We start from the raw sequence: 15,111 nt of genomic DNA on the forward strand, positions 1-15,111 counted from the left end.
TGTATGTCCGAAGTGTGACGACAAAGTCAAGGACTTTGGACTGAAGTGTATTTATTTCTTTGGACTGTTTTCTGCCCTGCAGGAACAACCTCAGAAGAAGGAGTGCTGTTTGTGTATGGAGTCTTCAACAAGCCAGTGTCTGTTGTGGAGGGCACCGTGTACATCGCAGCCATCTTTAAGCAACACGCTCTGAGGATCCTACACAAGTACCTGCCTCTCTACAAAGAAGCTGACCGCAGGAATATGCTGACCCAGGTAAGAAAATTTCCTTAGCTCAGGTAGTTACATTTATTCGTAAACGGACACATTTTTAATAACCAAACTGATTTCACAATCACTGCGTTGGACTTTCCAGTTGCAGCCTCAAGAAATGGTAAGCTTAATATTTCTAGGAGATGATTAATTCATTCTGATACAGCTGAATCCAAAAGTGTCAGTTTCAGATCTAGTTGCAAACAATATAATCCAATCCAGTGAGCTGGCTCTGTTAGAAATAACTTCCCATTCTACTTTTAGAAACTTGATGACACCTGCAGCCTGAGAGCAAAGTGCTCTGTTGTCCATTATGCCACAGGGCCTTGCAGATTTATTCATACCCATTGAACATTTTCACATTTTGACCACAAACTTCAGTGTATTTTATATGGCAGACCAGCACACAGTGGTGTCAAGTTATTCTGTTATTTGTCTGGTGAACCTCCGTCCCAGTCTCAGGTGTTCTAACAGGTTCTAATTCGGTATTTATCTCGTCTTCTTCCCTTATGAACAGTTTTTTTTTGTCCCCTCTTAACAAGAGTAGCTCACAGCATGGTTCTGCCAACAGCATGTTTTAATTTGGTGATGGTGTGTTCAGGACAACATACTTGATTGCCAGGAAAGTTCAGGGGTCGGCTTGTGGTGCAGTGATTTAGCGGTGGAGGGGGGCGCCCTGTATACAGAGAACATCAGTCGTCAAAGTAGCCGTCTGGAGTTTGATGCTCAGCGTTGTGTCCCTGCGTGTCCCTTTTCTCTGTCTGATCAATACAGGCTAAAGCATTCAAATGACAGTTTATCAAGTTTCTATTTGTACATTTAAAAAGCTTGTATCACTTTCCTTCCCCTTCACAATGATGCACAACTTTGATTTTATCTATCTCATAAAATCCCAGTAAAACACATTCAAGTTTTGGGTTGTGATGTGGCAGAATGTGTAAAGGTTCAACGGGAGTTAATACTTTTGTAAGGCATTTTATGTGTTTGAGTGGCACAGCTTGGGGCTGTCAGTTAGCTTCCATTCGAATGATAATTTGAAGGAGGCTAGACTAATACACAGAACGTAGCAACACAGGTTTTCAAAGGAGAGAAATGGGAAGCCGCAACGGGGGAGCTTTATTTTAGCTTTTTTACAACTGACAAGAAAATTCTTGTTCATGCTCTGCTGAGCGTAACCCCAAATACACATGAATCAAAATTCAGTCCTTGAGTCACTGCCTGACATAGACCTGCATCCAAAGATCGATGTCCTACTCCCATGTCTTGGCTTGGTACTTAGTGAAGAATCTTCTTTGCTTTTGTTTCTGAAAAATAAAGGTAAGCAGTTCTCTATTGCTCCTATAAGAAAAAGAAGAAACTATAGTATTTTCCACTAGTCAGCTGCAAGAAGTAGAGCTTTTGGCTTTCTTTCTTTCCAAACACGTGTCATTAAACATTTGGCCAGCAGAGGGAGCTATAGTTCCAGAATTCTTCACACTGACAGCCAGTGTTTTTTCTCTCCATCATTTGCATGGATGAAGCACACAGACCACCAGGATTCAGGACGTTTGTCTGCTTAAAATGCAGCCTGACCGCTCCGCTAAACAAGGACTCGGTTCTTAAGCAGGTCTTTATTGACGGGCGGGGTCAGTTGTGGAATCACAGATCAAGACCAAAGGCTCACCAGAGCAGGAAGGACTCGCTGTCAATGTCCCAGAAGAGAGTTGAATAAAAAGACCATGTTTCTGTAATAGTCTAACAGACACATCCAAACCTGTCTGAAATGTAGGCGCTAACTGATGAGCAGCTATTTATTTCATTCTTTTCAACTCCGATTATTTATATGGTGCAACAGCAATGACGTGAACGCACATTACAAGACAACAGCTCTAATGCATGTTTAGTTATATGTTCAGTTATTGGGCTGAACGATAATTCAATAACAATATATATCGATCGACAGACGTATATCGATGATAGAAAAAAAGGTCAATAAAAAGTTCAATAGAATAACAGTTTTCATTCCTTTTGCATTCTAACCTTTCATATAGATTAATATTACAGCCATTACATCTTCCCAACCAATCACAAACACAGACCCAGGAACTAAACTCCGCCCCTTTAAAGAGTTCAGAGAGCACGCGTTCTTTTTTCTTTTTTAAAAACTTGCAGTTTTGGTAAAAAGTTGGTTGATTTTGAATTTAGTGTATGTGTGTTCTGTATCTAAAAATAGGTTGCTAAGCAACAGCATAAAATGGCCAGGTCTGCACTTAAAATCTATGTTTTAAATTTGTTATCGATATCGATCACTATGATTTCTGTTTTATCAATATGTTTTTTTTTTTCATATCGTCCAGCCCTTTATTTAATCCAATCCTATGTTAAGATTCAGATTCAGAATCTGAATCTTAACATATGTTGAATTTTGATGCATTACACGGAGAGGGATGTATTTCAGTGTTATTTCTGTTCATGTTGATGAGTTACAGAAATAAAGTGCTTTTCCCTGTTGTTTCTGCACATTTTAACCAGACGTTTTCCTTCCACTCAACTTTTCATTAATATATTTGGATACATTACTTAGCAAGTATCCAGCTTGCTTTTTCTGACCATTTTTGTTATCTTTATTGATTGGTCTTATGTAATATTTAAACTTTTTAAGGAACAGAATATTTGGTTTCCATTAGCTATAATCAGCTAAATTAACAGGGAGCGTTAGAAATGTATGTGTTTTGGCCAATTTGTTTGCCAATCTTTGTGTAATAAATCTACTCCTGTGAGTTTCACTTTTGGAATTGATATTAAAAAAAATAATTTACACTGGTCTAATTGAGATGCAACATTTCTCTACAGTTCTAGTCAAAAGTTTTGGCTTCAACACAGATGTTGGGTTGTGTAGCTTCATCAGTTTTTTTTTTAAATATGTATTGAAATTGATGACAAAATTAAAATATTTGATCCATGTCCAAGTCTTTCAGCAAACCTGTCATCAATGACAGAAAATGACAAAAAACTGACTTATCTTTATTACACTAGCATGCTGGAAATCTCAAGGACAGCTCCTGACTGATGGTAACCCATTTTTGTCCTGTGGGTCCTTGGACTTGATCCTAATTTGTTGCCTTTGCTTATCCAGCTGATTTTTGAAAACCGGTCTCTGCTTCTCAATGGGATTAAGATGTGATCCAAAATAACTGCGTTTTGATCTTTGAGCCACTTCATTAAAAGGATGGAGCCTGGTTCACTTTTACCTTAATACACAGTGATTCATCACACTGGAAAACCCACAGATCATCCCCACACTATGCCGGGATTGTTGCAAGAAGCTGGAACAGCTCTTGGAGGACGTTTTGATCCCACTCTACTTCCGGCCATGTTCTTGGGCATAAATTTTAGTGTGGCTAACTCTCCTGGATGAGATGCAGGTCCACACATGGATTTGGTGTCGATGCTGCAACACTGGTTTATCTTTTTTTTTTACCCGTGCTGGGCAAGCTCTGCTCTGGCGGTGACACAATATTGACACACATTTCCAGAGGGGCCAGTACTACGGTAGCATAGAATTGGCAGTGGTTACGTACGTATGCCTCCCACCTTGGCTGTGATGCTTTAACCTCTCTGGTGGCGGGGCGTGCTCCGACGGTGCGGGGGTAGAGGGCACGACCCATGTACGGAGGCCTTAGACCTTCGATTCCGCCCTGTGGTCCTTTGCCGCGCGCCCCTCTCTCAAACCCCCTTTCCTGTCATTCTACTTTTTAAAGATGAGCCACTAAGTTCTGCAAAAAAAAAAACAAAAAAAAAAACATAAAGACAATTAAAAAAATTTAAATAGGTGGGTGCACCACATAATGACCAGAATATTTATGAACTGGAGTTGGATGAATGAAATCTATGACTTGGCAGGAGGTCATAAAAGCAGAGGGATGCTTAGTACTAATGATGCTTGTCATGAAGGGGCTGAGGCTGGAGTAGTCATTAGGAGTGGCATTATGTATCTGGTAATATCAATTGTGTGGGGCTATTTACATATTTCTTGTTTAATTTTATTGTTCAAGCACCAAATCTTTGCAGCTCATCCAGAGCTACCATGAACCAATGGGCTAGTTCTCTGATAAATGCTTGCTTTCCTTGCCCGGTCTGTCAGTTAAATTGTCAACCTTGGTTTGGCAGGGTTTATCTTCCATTACATTAAAACGCATTCAACGTTTAACTGTTGCTTCATCCCATCTTGCATGTTCACACGCAGTAAAAGTTTTTTCAAGAGATTCTACAGTTTCAAGAGTGTTCCATTACATCACATACCCACTTGATATCAGCTTTCAGGGGCAGAACTAGCCTGCTCAGGATTATTACATTTCATCTTGAGACTGTTTGGAGCAGTGCCTAAAAATGAGAACCGAGAGAATGTTTGTGTGTGTGTGTGTGTGTGTGTGTGTGTGTGTGTGTGTTTTACTTCATACAAGCAGCCTATTTGTGTTCTGGTTTGAGATGTGCAGCTGTGTGGGCGCAAGTTGCACACTGCCCAAAAAGACCCAGTGGTTTCCAGGTAACAGGCGGGAGAGAGGAAGTCTGCCTTTGTTTCTGTTGCTTTCCTTTAGGCAAGAGGGAACACCGGTTTTTGCCTCTTGGCCCTGAGCTCATCTTCTCCTAGACATCCTGCTAATTACTTCCACTCACATTGTAGTCTGTGGGACCTTTAAAGAGCAGCAATGCTTTAAGCTTAAATAGCTTGTGTAGATGACAGTACACCGTGCCATAGGTCTCAGGCAAAAAAGGCCAGTTTTTATGTTTGACAATTTAAGGTTGTACACAAGGTTCTAAAGCTCACTAATTACCCTAATTAATCAGGAACAGCTGTTTTCATCAACTCATCTGGTGAAAAACAGCAGCACTCTGCTGTTGGTTTGTGACAAGTTGTAGCTAAAGCAAAAGAGCTCAGAGCACGATATGTTTAGCAAGTGACATCTGAATGACAAGGCTGATGGTGACAAAAGTGAAGGAGAATCCGAGGATTACCACCAAGGTCATTCTAAAGAATAAAGTCTATGCTTATGACTGTGTCCCAGGGCAGACATTCCAACAGACATGGCATACATGGATGCTGAGCAAGGAGAAAGCCGCTTTTCAGAATAAGGCCCACAAAACCCTGCCTATTACATAATCCCATCTGGGTCATCAAGAAGACTTCTGGCCTTGTGTCTTGTGGTCAAATTAAACAAAAATTTGGCCGCAGTGACGTAGCCTTTATTTGAGGTAGAGAAGAAGAAGCATCCTTCCTCAAGAACCCCATGGTCAAGTTTGGTGGTTGGAACCACTGAGCTATATAATACACTGGAGTGCTAATCACCGTCTGTTTGAACGAGTCGCTTTGAAGCCACCAGCCGCCATATTGGTACTCCCTATTTCCCCCCAGTAACTAGGGAATATGTGCGCTACAGCATCGAATAACGAGGATTTTCTCATGTTCAGGGGGGGCTTAAGACTTTTAAAATGTCAAATGCCATATAGTTTTATGTTATGTTCTAAAAATATGAAGTACTGAGAAAGTCATGTGCTGAAATATTTTGCATTTTATTCATTTAAATATATATGTTTAACATTTATAAATATATAAATAACAATGTACAAAAACATATATTTACATATGTGTATACATATATATACATATACACATACTTATATATACATATATATATATATATATATATATATATATTTAATATGAATAACATGTAAAATATTTCAGCACCTAATTTCCTAGTAGTTGATAGTGTTAGTACATCCACTGACTGTAGAATTACCTGTGAAATATTTTCACACAGTCAGAAAACTGCTTGTTGTTGCAATCAAATCCTATGGGACTCTGTGAGAGTAGGGAGTAGCAAGATGGCGGCCAGTGACTTCAGTTTTTCGGCAAAATCAGCACTCCAGTGTATTATATAGCTCAGTGGTTAGAACACGATGCTTTGGGGTGTTTCTCAATGGGACAACAAAACTGTTCAAACTAAATTGGATCATAGAAAAATGACAACGACTCAATCCAAATACCCTTATAGAGTCGGTACTATTTAGCCAAAGTGGAACTGTGTCAGTGGTCATCATGATCAGTGCTGTCCGAATAGTGCAGTCAGAAAGGAAGGAGGCTATGGCAGCTAGTTTTGCCATATGAACCCTGCAACGTCCCTTACCGATGCTAAGAAGCCTTAAGATATCCCACAATTCTTTGTGTGACATGAAAAGCCCACCTCACAGAAATCAACAAAAATCTCCAGAGAGAAGAGAGCGCATCATGACTTGCATCATCCATGAGCGATTCCGTCACTTAATCACATCGGAGTTAAAGGCTGTCTGAATTCAGCTCAGTAGTCCGAAGCTCCTTTCCTTCCTATTATAGAGTTTTTACTGTTGACCGCGTGAAAGGTCAAGGAACAGGAGCGAGGAGCTATTATTAACGGTATTCGGATTGAGCCAACATCAAGATTCTCAACATCAGGCAGCCTTAAGAGAAACTTGATTTTTGGCTACTTATGCCATTTCAGCCTGAAACGGACCCAAACACACAGCTTAAGTGCTTGAAAACTGCTTAGCCGTCAAGAGCGTTGTTTTGTAGCGACCCAGTCAGAAAACAAATAGCAAAAATAAACACTTTCAGCAGTAAATGGTCACCACCAGCCTCATATGAATTCAGTAGTGTGATGCACTAATATGACAGCATGTATAAAACCATGAAGGTATCTGCAACTGAGCTCTACATCTGGACATGAAAACCCTGTGAATTGATAGAATGGGTTTGTGCTGTTTAGAAATTATACCAACAAGAAATTTCAAACAATCTCGCGTCTGGTGATGGTGAGGTAATCTATTTCTCCGTTTTTCATTTCAGATTGTTACCGATTACGTCTTCTTGTGTCCGTCCAGGAGGTCAGCGCGTGCTGGCACGGCCGCAGGCAGTCAGGTATGGCTGTACACGTTCGACCATGTCGCCTCAGACCACAGGGTGTGGTCGGGACTCACATTCTGCTACGAGCATGTCTGCCACGGTGCCGAACTGCCCTTTCTTTTTGACTCGGCCCCGGTGGCTAACTACTCCCTGTCCCTGTCTGAAAAGCTGCTATCTAACCGGATGCTATGCTACTGGGGGGCCTTCGCGCACACTGGTGACCCTTCCTCGAGGATTCAGCAGACGGCTTTCTGTCGGGAGCAGCGTCTTCCCGCTTGGCCGCGCTACTCCGACACCAGCGGCTGGCTTGTCATGAACCTGACGGTGCGGTCGCATGCGCAAGTCGGAACCAGAAATCATATATGTGACTTTTGGGACCAGCTAGCCATCTACTAGGAGAAAATAGACTGGCCATGTTGTGCATTGTGAACATTTTTATTGCAAAGCTGTACATCTTTCAAAACTGCTGAAGAAAACTAGACTTGTCCTAAAAACGATGTGCAAGGTTTTTCATCTTTTCTCTTGAACACTTAGGTTGTGAGCGTCACATGAATATGAGAGAAGAACACTTGTTTTACCATAACCAATTCAGAGCCAGTTTTGGCAAGGTTGCTGTTCTAAAGTAACACCTTTTCAATTAAGGGGGACATTAGCAATGTACAGTTCCAAATAGGGCTGGACGATAATTCAAAAACAGTATATATCGATTTATAGATGTGTGGCTCAATACAAAAAAAGGGGTCAATAAAAAGTTCAATAGAAGAACAGTTTTTCTTCATTTTCCATTCTAGCCCGTCATGTAGGTTAATACTAGTTATTACAACCAATTACAAATACAGGCCCAGGAATGCTCCTTTGCCAAGCTTCAAAGAGTTCAGAGGGCACGTGTTTTTTTAATTTTTAAAGACTTATGGTCTGTCTCATTCCGCCTACTTCTACACTGGGAACACTTAGCTTTAAGTATATAGTGTAGATAACACAAAAAGTCAGTGCACTGAAGGTACCCGGATGACCCCCTAAAAACGGTCACAAAATGCAGTGTGTAATGATGGACCCTACTCGCACTAAACGGACGGCATCTTGACTACAAAGCGGAAAGGGAGGGACTAGGGACGTCGGGAAGATGTTCCCATTTTGAAAATAATGGCGGACAATTCAGCCGAGACAGCCGGAGCTGCGACACCGCAATCATATAAATGTAAGTAATGGTGGTAATACGAGGCATTGTACTCTCGTGTAATGCATCACTTACATGTCCCTCACTGACAGAAGCTGATATAATCATTTGGCGAGTTAATTACTGATGTATTTTCCACATGCTGTGAGTGTTAACGATTGGTTAAAGAACGCGTGTGTTTGTAAACAAACGCCGGCATATATTTTTGGTGGGCTGAAAATTTGCGTTCACGTGTGTTGCGTTCGTCACGTCATCCCGTCATTTCCGGTAAGCGTTTTAACATAAGTTTTCCTTTTGGAACAATACTAACGATCGAAAATGGGCACTACGGCAGTAAGTGGTCAGTGCACATTAGCAGTGCACTGACGGAAGTATTCGGAATGAGACAGACCCTTACAGTTTTGGTAAAAAGTTTGTTGAACAAAGGGTTGTGAATTCAGTGTTTTTTATTTAAAAAAAAAGAGACATTAAGCAGCAGAATAAAATTGCCAGGGCTGCACTAAAAATATGTTTTTGAATTTTTTGATTATTGAAATCGGTCAATATTTGTATTTTATCGATATGCTTTAATTCTATATCGCCCAGTCCTAGTTCCAAATGCTACCCAGTTTCTGCCCCCAAAACCTCTGTGGGCTGGTAGACAGTTAAAGATAAAGATTCTTCTTTCAACATCACAGCGAATCCAAGCATGCAACCAAACCAGAAGAAACTTAAAGTTTCTTGGTTCACCTGAAGAGGGTTGTCTCTCACAATCTGAGAGATTTAGAGAGCTTTTGCAAGACAAGGTGGGCACACATTGCCAAGTTTGAAATAAAATCAAAAGATGGTTTAAAAAGAGGAGTGAATTTGAGGATGTGCACCCAATTATTGCATCTTTTTTATGTTTTACATTTTTCCACCTGACAGATTTGGGGTTTTTTTCAGTTCAGTTGTACAGGACACGTATAATAGATGTGTCATGGTTTTTAGGTGTTTGGCCCACATGCAGACACAGTCAGACTACAGAAACAGTTTTAAGATGTTTATTAAAGGCTCAACGAAGATTTGCACACAATTACCCCGTTTACACTACCCTTTTTTAACCGAGCCGAGACCAGTCCGAGCTCGGTAACCGAGATAACTATCGAGTGTAAATGGAACACAAACTGAACTGAACCGAGCCAGACTGCACTAAATGCAGACCAGTTCCAGAGGTGGTTTTTCCCCAACTCGGTTATCTGATAACAAAGAGCGCATGAGTGGACCGCGTCATCTCCGTGCGGTCAGCAGACATTGCAGACATTCATAAAAATACTAGCTTCCCTACCGTGACACACGATTTCCACTGATGATTCTGCTTAGCAGTCTGATGAACCTCAGCATCTGTCGTTGTTTCCTGCGTCTGTAAATCCTTATTAGACGTTCGTTTATCTTATCCACTTCCCAAAAGCCGACTCTGTCAAGTAAATTCACCAAAAGTTGCCATCTTCACCTGACTCGCCGCAAGCAACAACGTATCACCAAGCATAACTTCCTGAATGTTACGGGTGCCGCCATTTTGATTTGCTTGGTGCTGCCTTCAAACCCAGAGAGCAGTAGTACCTCAGATCGTCACTAGGAGGCGAGGAAACCAAGGAACCGAGATAGCGTGGTGTGTAAACGGTCGTCAGAATCAAGCTCGGCTTGGTTAACTGATCCAAGCTCGGACCGAGCTCGGCCTGGATCGGTTAAACAAGGGTAGTGTAAATGGGGCTAATGTGAGCAACGGGCGAGGTCGGAACGTCAGAACGGAGGTACTGCGGGAAGAAAGAAGATAAGATTAACTCTAGTCGAACCAGGGCAAATTCTCCAGGTGCTGCTGTGCTTACCGCTTGGTTGGGAGGACCTATCCGGGGAGGATGACTGGAAAAGGAGTTCTGTGACTGTAAACTTTCTGATGGAAGGAAATGGCTGTGTAACATCTGCCAGCCCTCCCGTCACTCAGGTGGGGAGCCCGAGCAGCACCACTGCAGCGGCAGGCAGGAGGAGCAGCTGGAAGAACCAGGGTTAGTCCAGAAGAACCAGGGTGAATCCTGGAAGGGGGTCTCTTGCCCGGCTTGGTAATAGACCAATTCACGTGTGACGTCACGAGCTACATCCGTGCTACATCCGGGTCCCGCTGGTAGGCAAAAACAGTACTGTTCTCGCCAACCGCCGTGACAAAACAGGTGAATTAGAGCGTGGTTTTAGTTAATTTTTGGAATCTAAACAATGCCTACAACTCGTTGTGCTCGCGGTTGCACACAGAGGCATTCCAAATTGTCGGATGTACGTTTCTTTCGTTTACCGAAGGACGAAGAAAGAAATGGATAATTTCAATGAAAAGGATGCAGGTAGACAATCCCAATCGACTGTGGGAGCCATCATACCACGACAGAATTTGCAGTCTACACTTCATCTCCGGTAAATACAACTTAATTTTGCACTAGTCATTGTTCTACTTAAATAATTATATAAATAAAAAATAGGATATATACTTAAGTCAAGATGTAAACATTCGTTTCGTAATAATATACGTACATGTACAATGTATGCAAACCCTCTGGCGTGAGTCTGTGAAAAGTATTAATAAGACAAAAACACCAAAATAATCCTTTGTGAACAATGTTTTTTTTAACCTACCAGTGGCGGGTCTTCCTCTTTGCTGAGGCGCTGTCTGTGTCCGACTCCACTTTCATATGTTACACAAACATGTCTGAACATGTCCCGATATGAAATAATTGTAGCCGTCCAGTGATTTCATGGCTTTCATGCTCTCTCATGTGTACTGGCCTGCGTGTTTATAAGGTAGCTGTATATGTCACTGTACGGAACACTTGGCCAGCATTTCACAGACTCGCTCCATCCCTTCAGGCTTTTGCTGGACGGCTCTGGCAATCTGATACCATCAACCATCAACTTACTCTTATAACGATCTTGTGATACGTTACCTAAAGAACAAAAATACGTCGAGAACTCGGCAGTTTCTTTTTTTTTCGCCTTTTGCCTACCAGTCCGGCGGGCATGCGCGAAAAAACGGGATCAAAACCAATAACAATGAATTGGTCTATAAACCAAGGGAGTTTGAGGGGAGACGCCTGAGCAAAATCTGAGCAGGCAGGGATTCTGGCAACTGGTCTTCAACGCACGGAGTCAACACAGGTGAGCAAATCCAAAAACACGACGAACTGGAGAAGACAGGAGACAAAGTTAGATCCAAAACAGGGATTTCAAAAACTCATAATGTTTGAAGAGCCATATTGGATCAAAAAAACAAAAAACAAATCTGTCTGCAGCCGCAAAAAATTTAAAGTCTAATATAAGCCTTATAATAAAGGCAACATGGGCTGTGTCTAATATTAGCTATGTAAGCCTACTATCAAATGGCTAAGTAGGCTACAAATACATAATGAGCATCCATCCATCCATCCATCCATTTTTTAAACCGCTTTATCCCTCATGGGGTCGCGGGGGGTGCTGGTGCCTATCTCACATAATGAGCATTCATGTTTAATTTTTATTTTCCATGCAGCACATCCTGGAGAGAATAAAGCACCACTTGACTATAACTATAATATTCAAAATGATGCATCTAAAGTTTGTTATTATTTTGAGACAAAATCTGGAACCGCTTATAGTGAGTGAATACAGACTAGCAAGACAGTCCCTTTGGTTGTCGGAGAATTGTCCTGTTTCCTGTAGTGTCAGTTTAAAATTGGCCGCAGTCATCACAGCTTTACTGGCTGTTTACATTGGAGCATCGATTGGTTGAGTGTTGACTCGTGTGGCGTGTCGAGGCAACCTCATTATCTCAGCACACATTTACTTTGCTGTCATCCAGTATCAAAGCCCAGCGCACACTACAGCTCAGCCGTCTTAGACGGCCGCACAGCTAATCAATTGAAGTTCATCTCTTCTCCATGGCCACGGCTGAACTTGCAGGTTTCCCAACCCCCACCCCTCCAACCATCTCTGCTCATTATGGCCACAACTGATAACAGGGAGATGGAGTGAGAGCATGCGAGGAAAGGAAGTCAGTCCTCTAAGTGTTGCTTGGATAATTTAGGAAAGGTTGTCTTCCTGTCACTCGCAGGCCAGAAATCACATCTGCAGGCTTTGTGTGGATGCATTCCAATAAAATCTGATTATAGACACCGTTGGCACAATTAAATATCAGATGACAGCTACCCGTGCCCTGAATGCTGATCAGGCTGGTAAAAATACTGTTGGGGAGGGGGATGCCTTTATATCTTCAGTAGTCTTCAACATCTGTTTAAATACGTAAATTGCTGAAAATGCTGAAGAAATGCATACAGAGGCATAAAAAAGTATTTTCCTCCTCACAGCTCTGTTCTTGCTCTTTTGTCAGACTTAAAATATTTCAGATCATTCAACTCTTGGCAGCAACAGCTGCCATCAAGCATTATCATAACTGCAAATGAGGCTTATGCATTGCTGTGGAGGAATTTGGCCCACTCTCCTTTTGAAGAATCGTTTCAATCAAGCCACATTGAAGAGTTTTCAAGCATAAGCGACCTTTTTAAGGTCATGCTGAAACCTTTCAATAACTTCGCAGAACCTCACTTCAGAGAGTCCGAACCAAACCATTAAGCAGATTGCAGTTATTCTGCAAGTTTAATACCACCGCCAGCTTATTCAAATGTTAATGGTATTGCTGTTTCTGCAAGTTAAGCAGCTAATACAAACATTAAACATTCTATATAATTAAAGTAGTTTTATCATTAAGCAGTTAACACAGTCTATAGAATGACAAATATGCCTTATTGTATGCGCACACACTACCCTCTGAGTTGACTATTCACCTACCAGAAGTCCTTTTTTCACAGTCCTTCAAAAATATCAAAGCCCTTCTTATGAATTAATCGAGGATTTGATGTTTTCAAACCTTAAGTGTAAATCTGTTTTTCATTCAGTGGAACAATCACATTTCAGAAATGTGGTAATGTAAAAATTACCTCTAGAAAATTAGAAAGTTATGACTAGAATGATAGCTTATTTGCTTTTTTTGGAATTTAAAAAGGTAACTGATGTTAAACAATTTGTAAAATGATAAATCCAGTTACCATTGTCCGTCCAATGTCTGCTTTTGATTGGCTGATCAGTGCCTTATGACTACTCCTGCCCTGGAAGTACATGCTCCTGGACAGCTGTGTTTGGAGACTCAAAAGGAACCAGAGACAATATAGTCCTTCATGAAGGTTTGCTTGACTGAATCAATGAAAAGACTGACCAAACAGCTTTCTTTTGTTTTGTTTTTTGCATTGTGCATGACATGTTTAGCTGTTTTAATGGGGAGTTATACACATTCTCAGCTTTCTTCTGTTAGATGGACACTCAGTGCTGCTTACTAACTTTCCTGAAGTACTCCACTCTTAGAGTGACCTTATGGCCAACAGAACTAGCTGTTTTCCCAGTGACTCAGTCTTCTAAGCCAAGAGACTGAAATGTGGGCATTGCAAACCAACACATTCAAGGCAGTTATATGACAGGGATTACAGAACAGCATGTATCAGACCAAAGTCAGGTACTCTGTTTTGTTGTGGCAGTTCTGGTGCTAAAAGCCAGAAGATTAAGGCTTCTCCTCAACCTTGCTTGGTCTCCACCCCTGTCTCTTAGGTCACAGAGCAAGACTGATAATAAACTCTTGAGGAAATGTAGGTTTTCATCAGTTTAGATCACAGTATTTAAAATCTTTATTTCTGAGTCATTCAACTTTGCTTTAGTCAGTAGCTTGTAGGTTAATTTGTGTTTCGTTCATTTAATCAATCAGTAGAGAATAAACATTGAGTAGATTAATACATTTGATTCTATATTATATCAGTGATTAACCTAGTGATTATTCTTTGCATTGATTCTATACAAAATTTTAAATCTAGAGAAATACCAAAACCTCCTGATTCGCCTTCTATTGTTCAATAAAGTGAGCTAAATGCGTGGGATTCATCCTTCAAGGGGGATCCTGACAAGTTATGGCACTGATTGATAATTGAATATTAACTTTATTCAACAAACCTAGAACGAGAAGGGTTTGATTATTTTTGTGTATTTGTGTTCCCTTAATTTGCTTCTGGCTATATGACTAAGAAAGAAAACAAAAGCTATATGCCGTGCTTTGTCTGAACACACTGAATGCTCAAAGGCAGGAAGGGGAGGTGAGATGAAATTAGGATTCTTCTTGTTTACGTTCAAGATTAAAAAACGGAGCGCAGAGGCCTTTGGCAGTAATATCACATCAAGACTTCACTTCAAGTTTTGCACAGAATGCCGCCACGTTTGTTCATGCATGCACCCCCCCCCCCCCCCCCCAGTGCTTTAGACAAAGTAGCCTAATTTTATTTCTGTACTGAACAATCTGACGTCCAATTTCCTTCTGAATTTACCAACACAGCAATCATAGAAGGAGGCACTCTAGTCAGATGAGAGCAAAACACTGTACACCACTGTACACCACGAAGCATGGCGGTAGCAGAATAATTTTTTTTAATCCCTTTAGGCATTCCAACACATGTATATACTTTTATTCAAATCCTTCTTTTGTAGCTTTTCCTGTGTTTATGCTCTCTGTCCTGTTAGAGGATGAACCCAAGTCATAATCTCAAGTCTTTTCCAACCTCTAACAGGTTCCCTTCATTGATTGCCACGTGTTTGGCTTTGTGTATGTTCTTATAAACTCTGAGCTCTCCTGTAGGCCGTGGGCCAGAATCTGTAGGATGACTTTTCGTATAAACTGTCAGGTGGCAACTTT

At 41.2% G+C, this 15,111-nt stretch overlaps 1 protein-coding gene across 1 annotated transcript in view; it reads left to right on the top strand.

Moving 5' to 3' along the window:
• The window catches only part of LOC105937833 (cAMP-regulated D2 protein), a 21,593-nt gene extending 12,483 nt beyond the window's left edge, over positions 1 to 9,110 (top strand). The window contains exons 8-9 of the mRNA XM_036133693.1: positions 83 to 255; positions 7,115 to 9,110. Of these exons, the coding sequence (XP_035989586.1) occupies positions 83 to 255; positions 7,115 to 7,567 (626 nt within the window). The 3' untranslated portion in view covers positions 7,568 to 9,110. The remainder of the gene's footprint in view (positions 1 to 82; positions 256 to 7,114) is intronic.
• Positions 9,111 to 15,111: the final 6,001 nt, after the last annotated feature.

Source organism: Fundulus heteroclitus, unplaced genomic scaffold (assembly GCF_011125445.2).
Source record: "Fundulus heteroclitus isolate FHET01 unplaced genomic scaffold, MU-UCD_Fhet_4.1 scaffold_66, whole genome shotgun sequence".
Taxonomy (NCBI): domain Eukaryota; kingdom Metazoa; phylum Chordata; class Actinopteri; order Cyprinodontiformes; family Fundulidae; genus Fundulus; species Fundulus heteroclitus.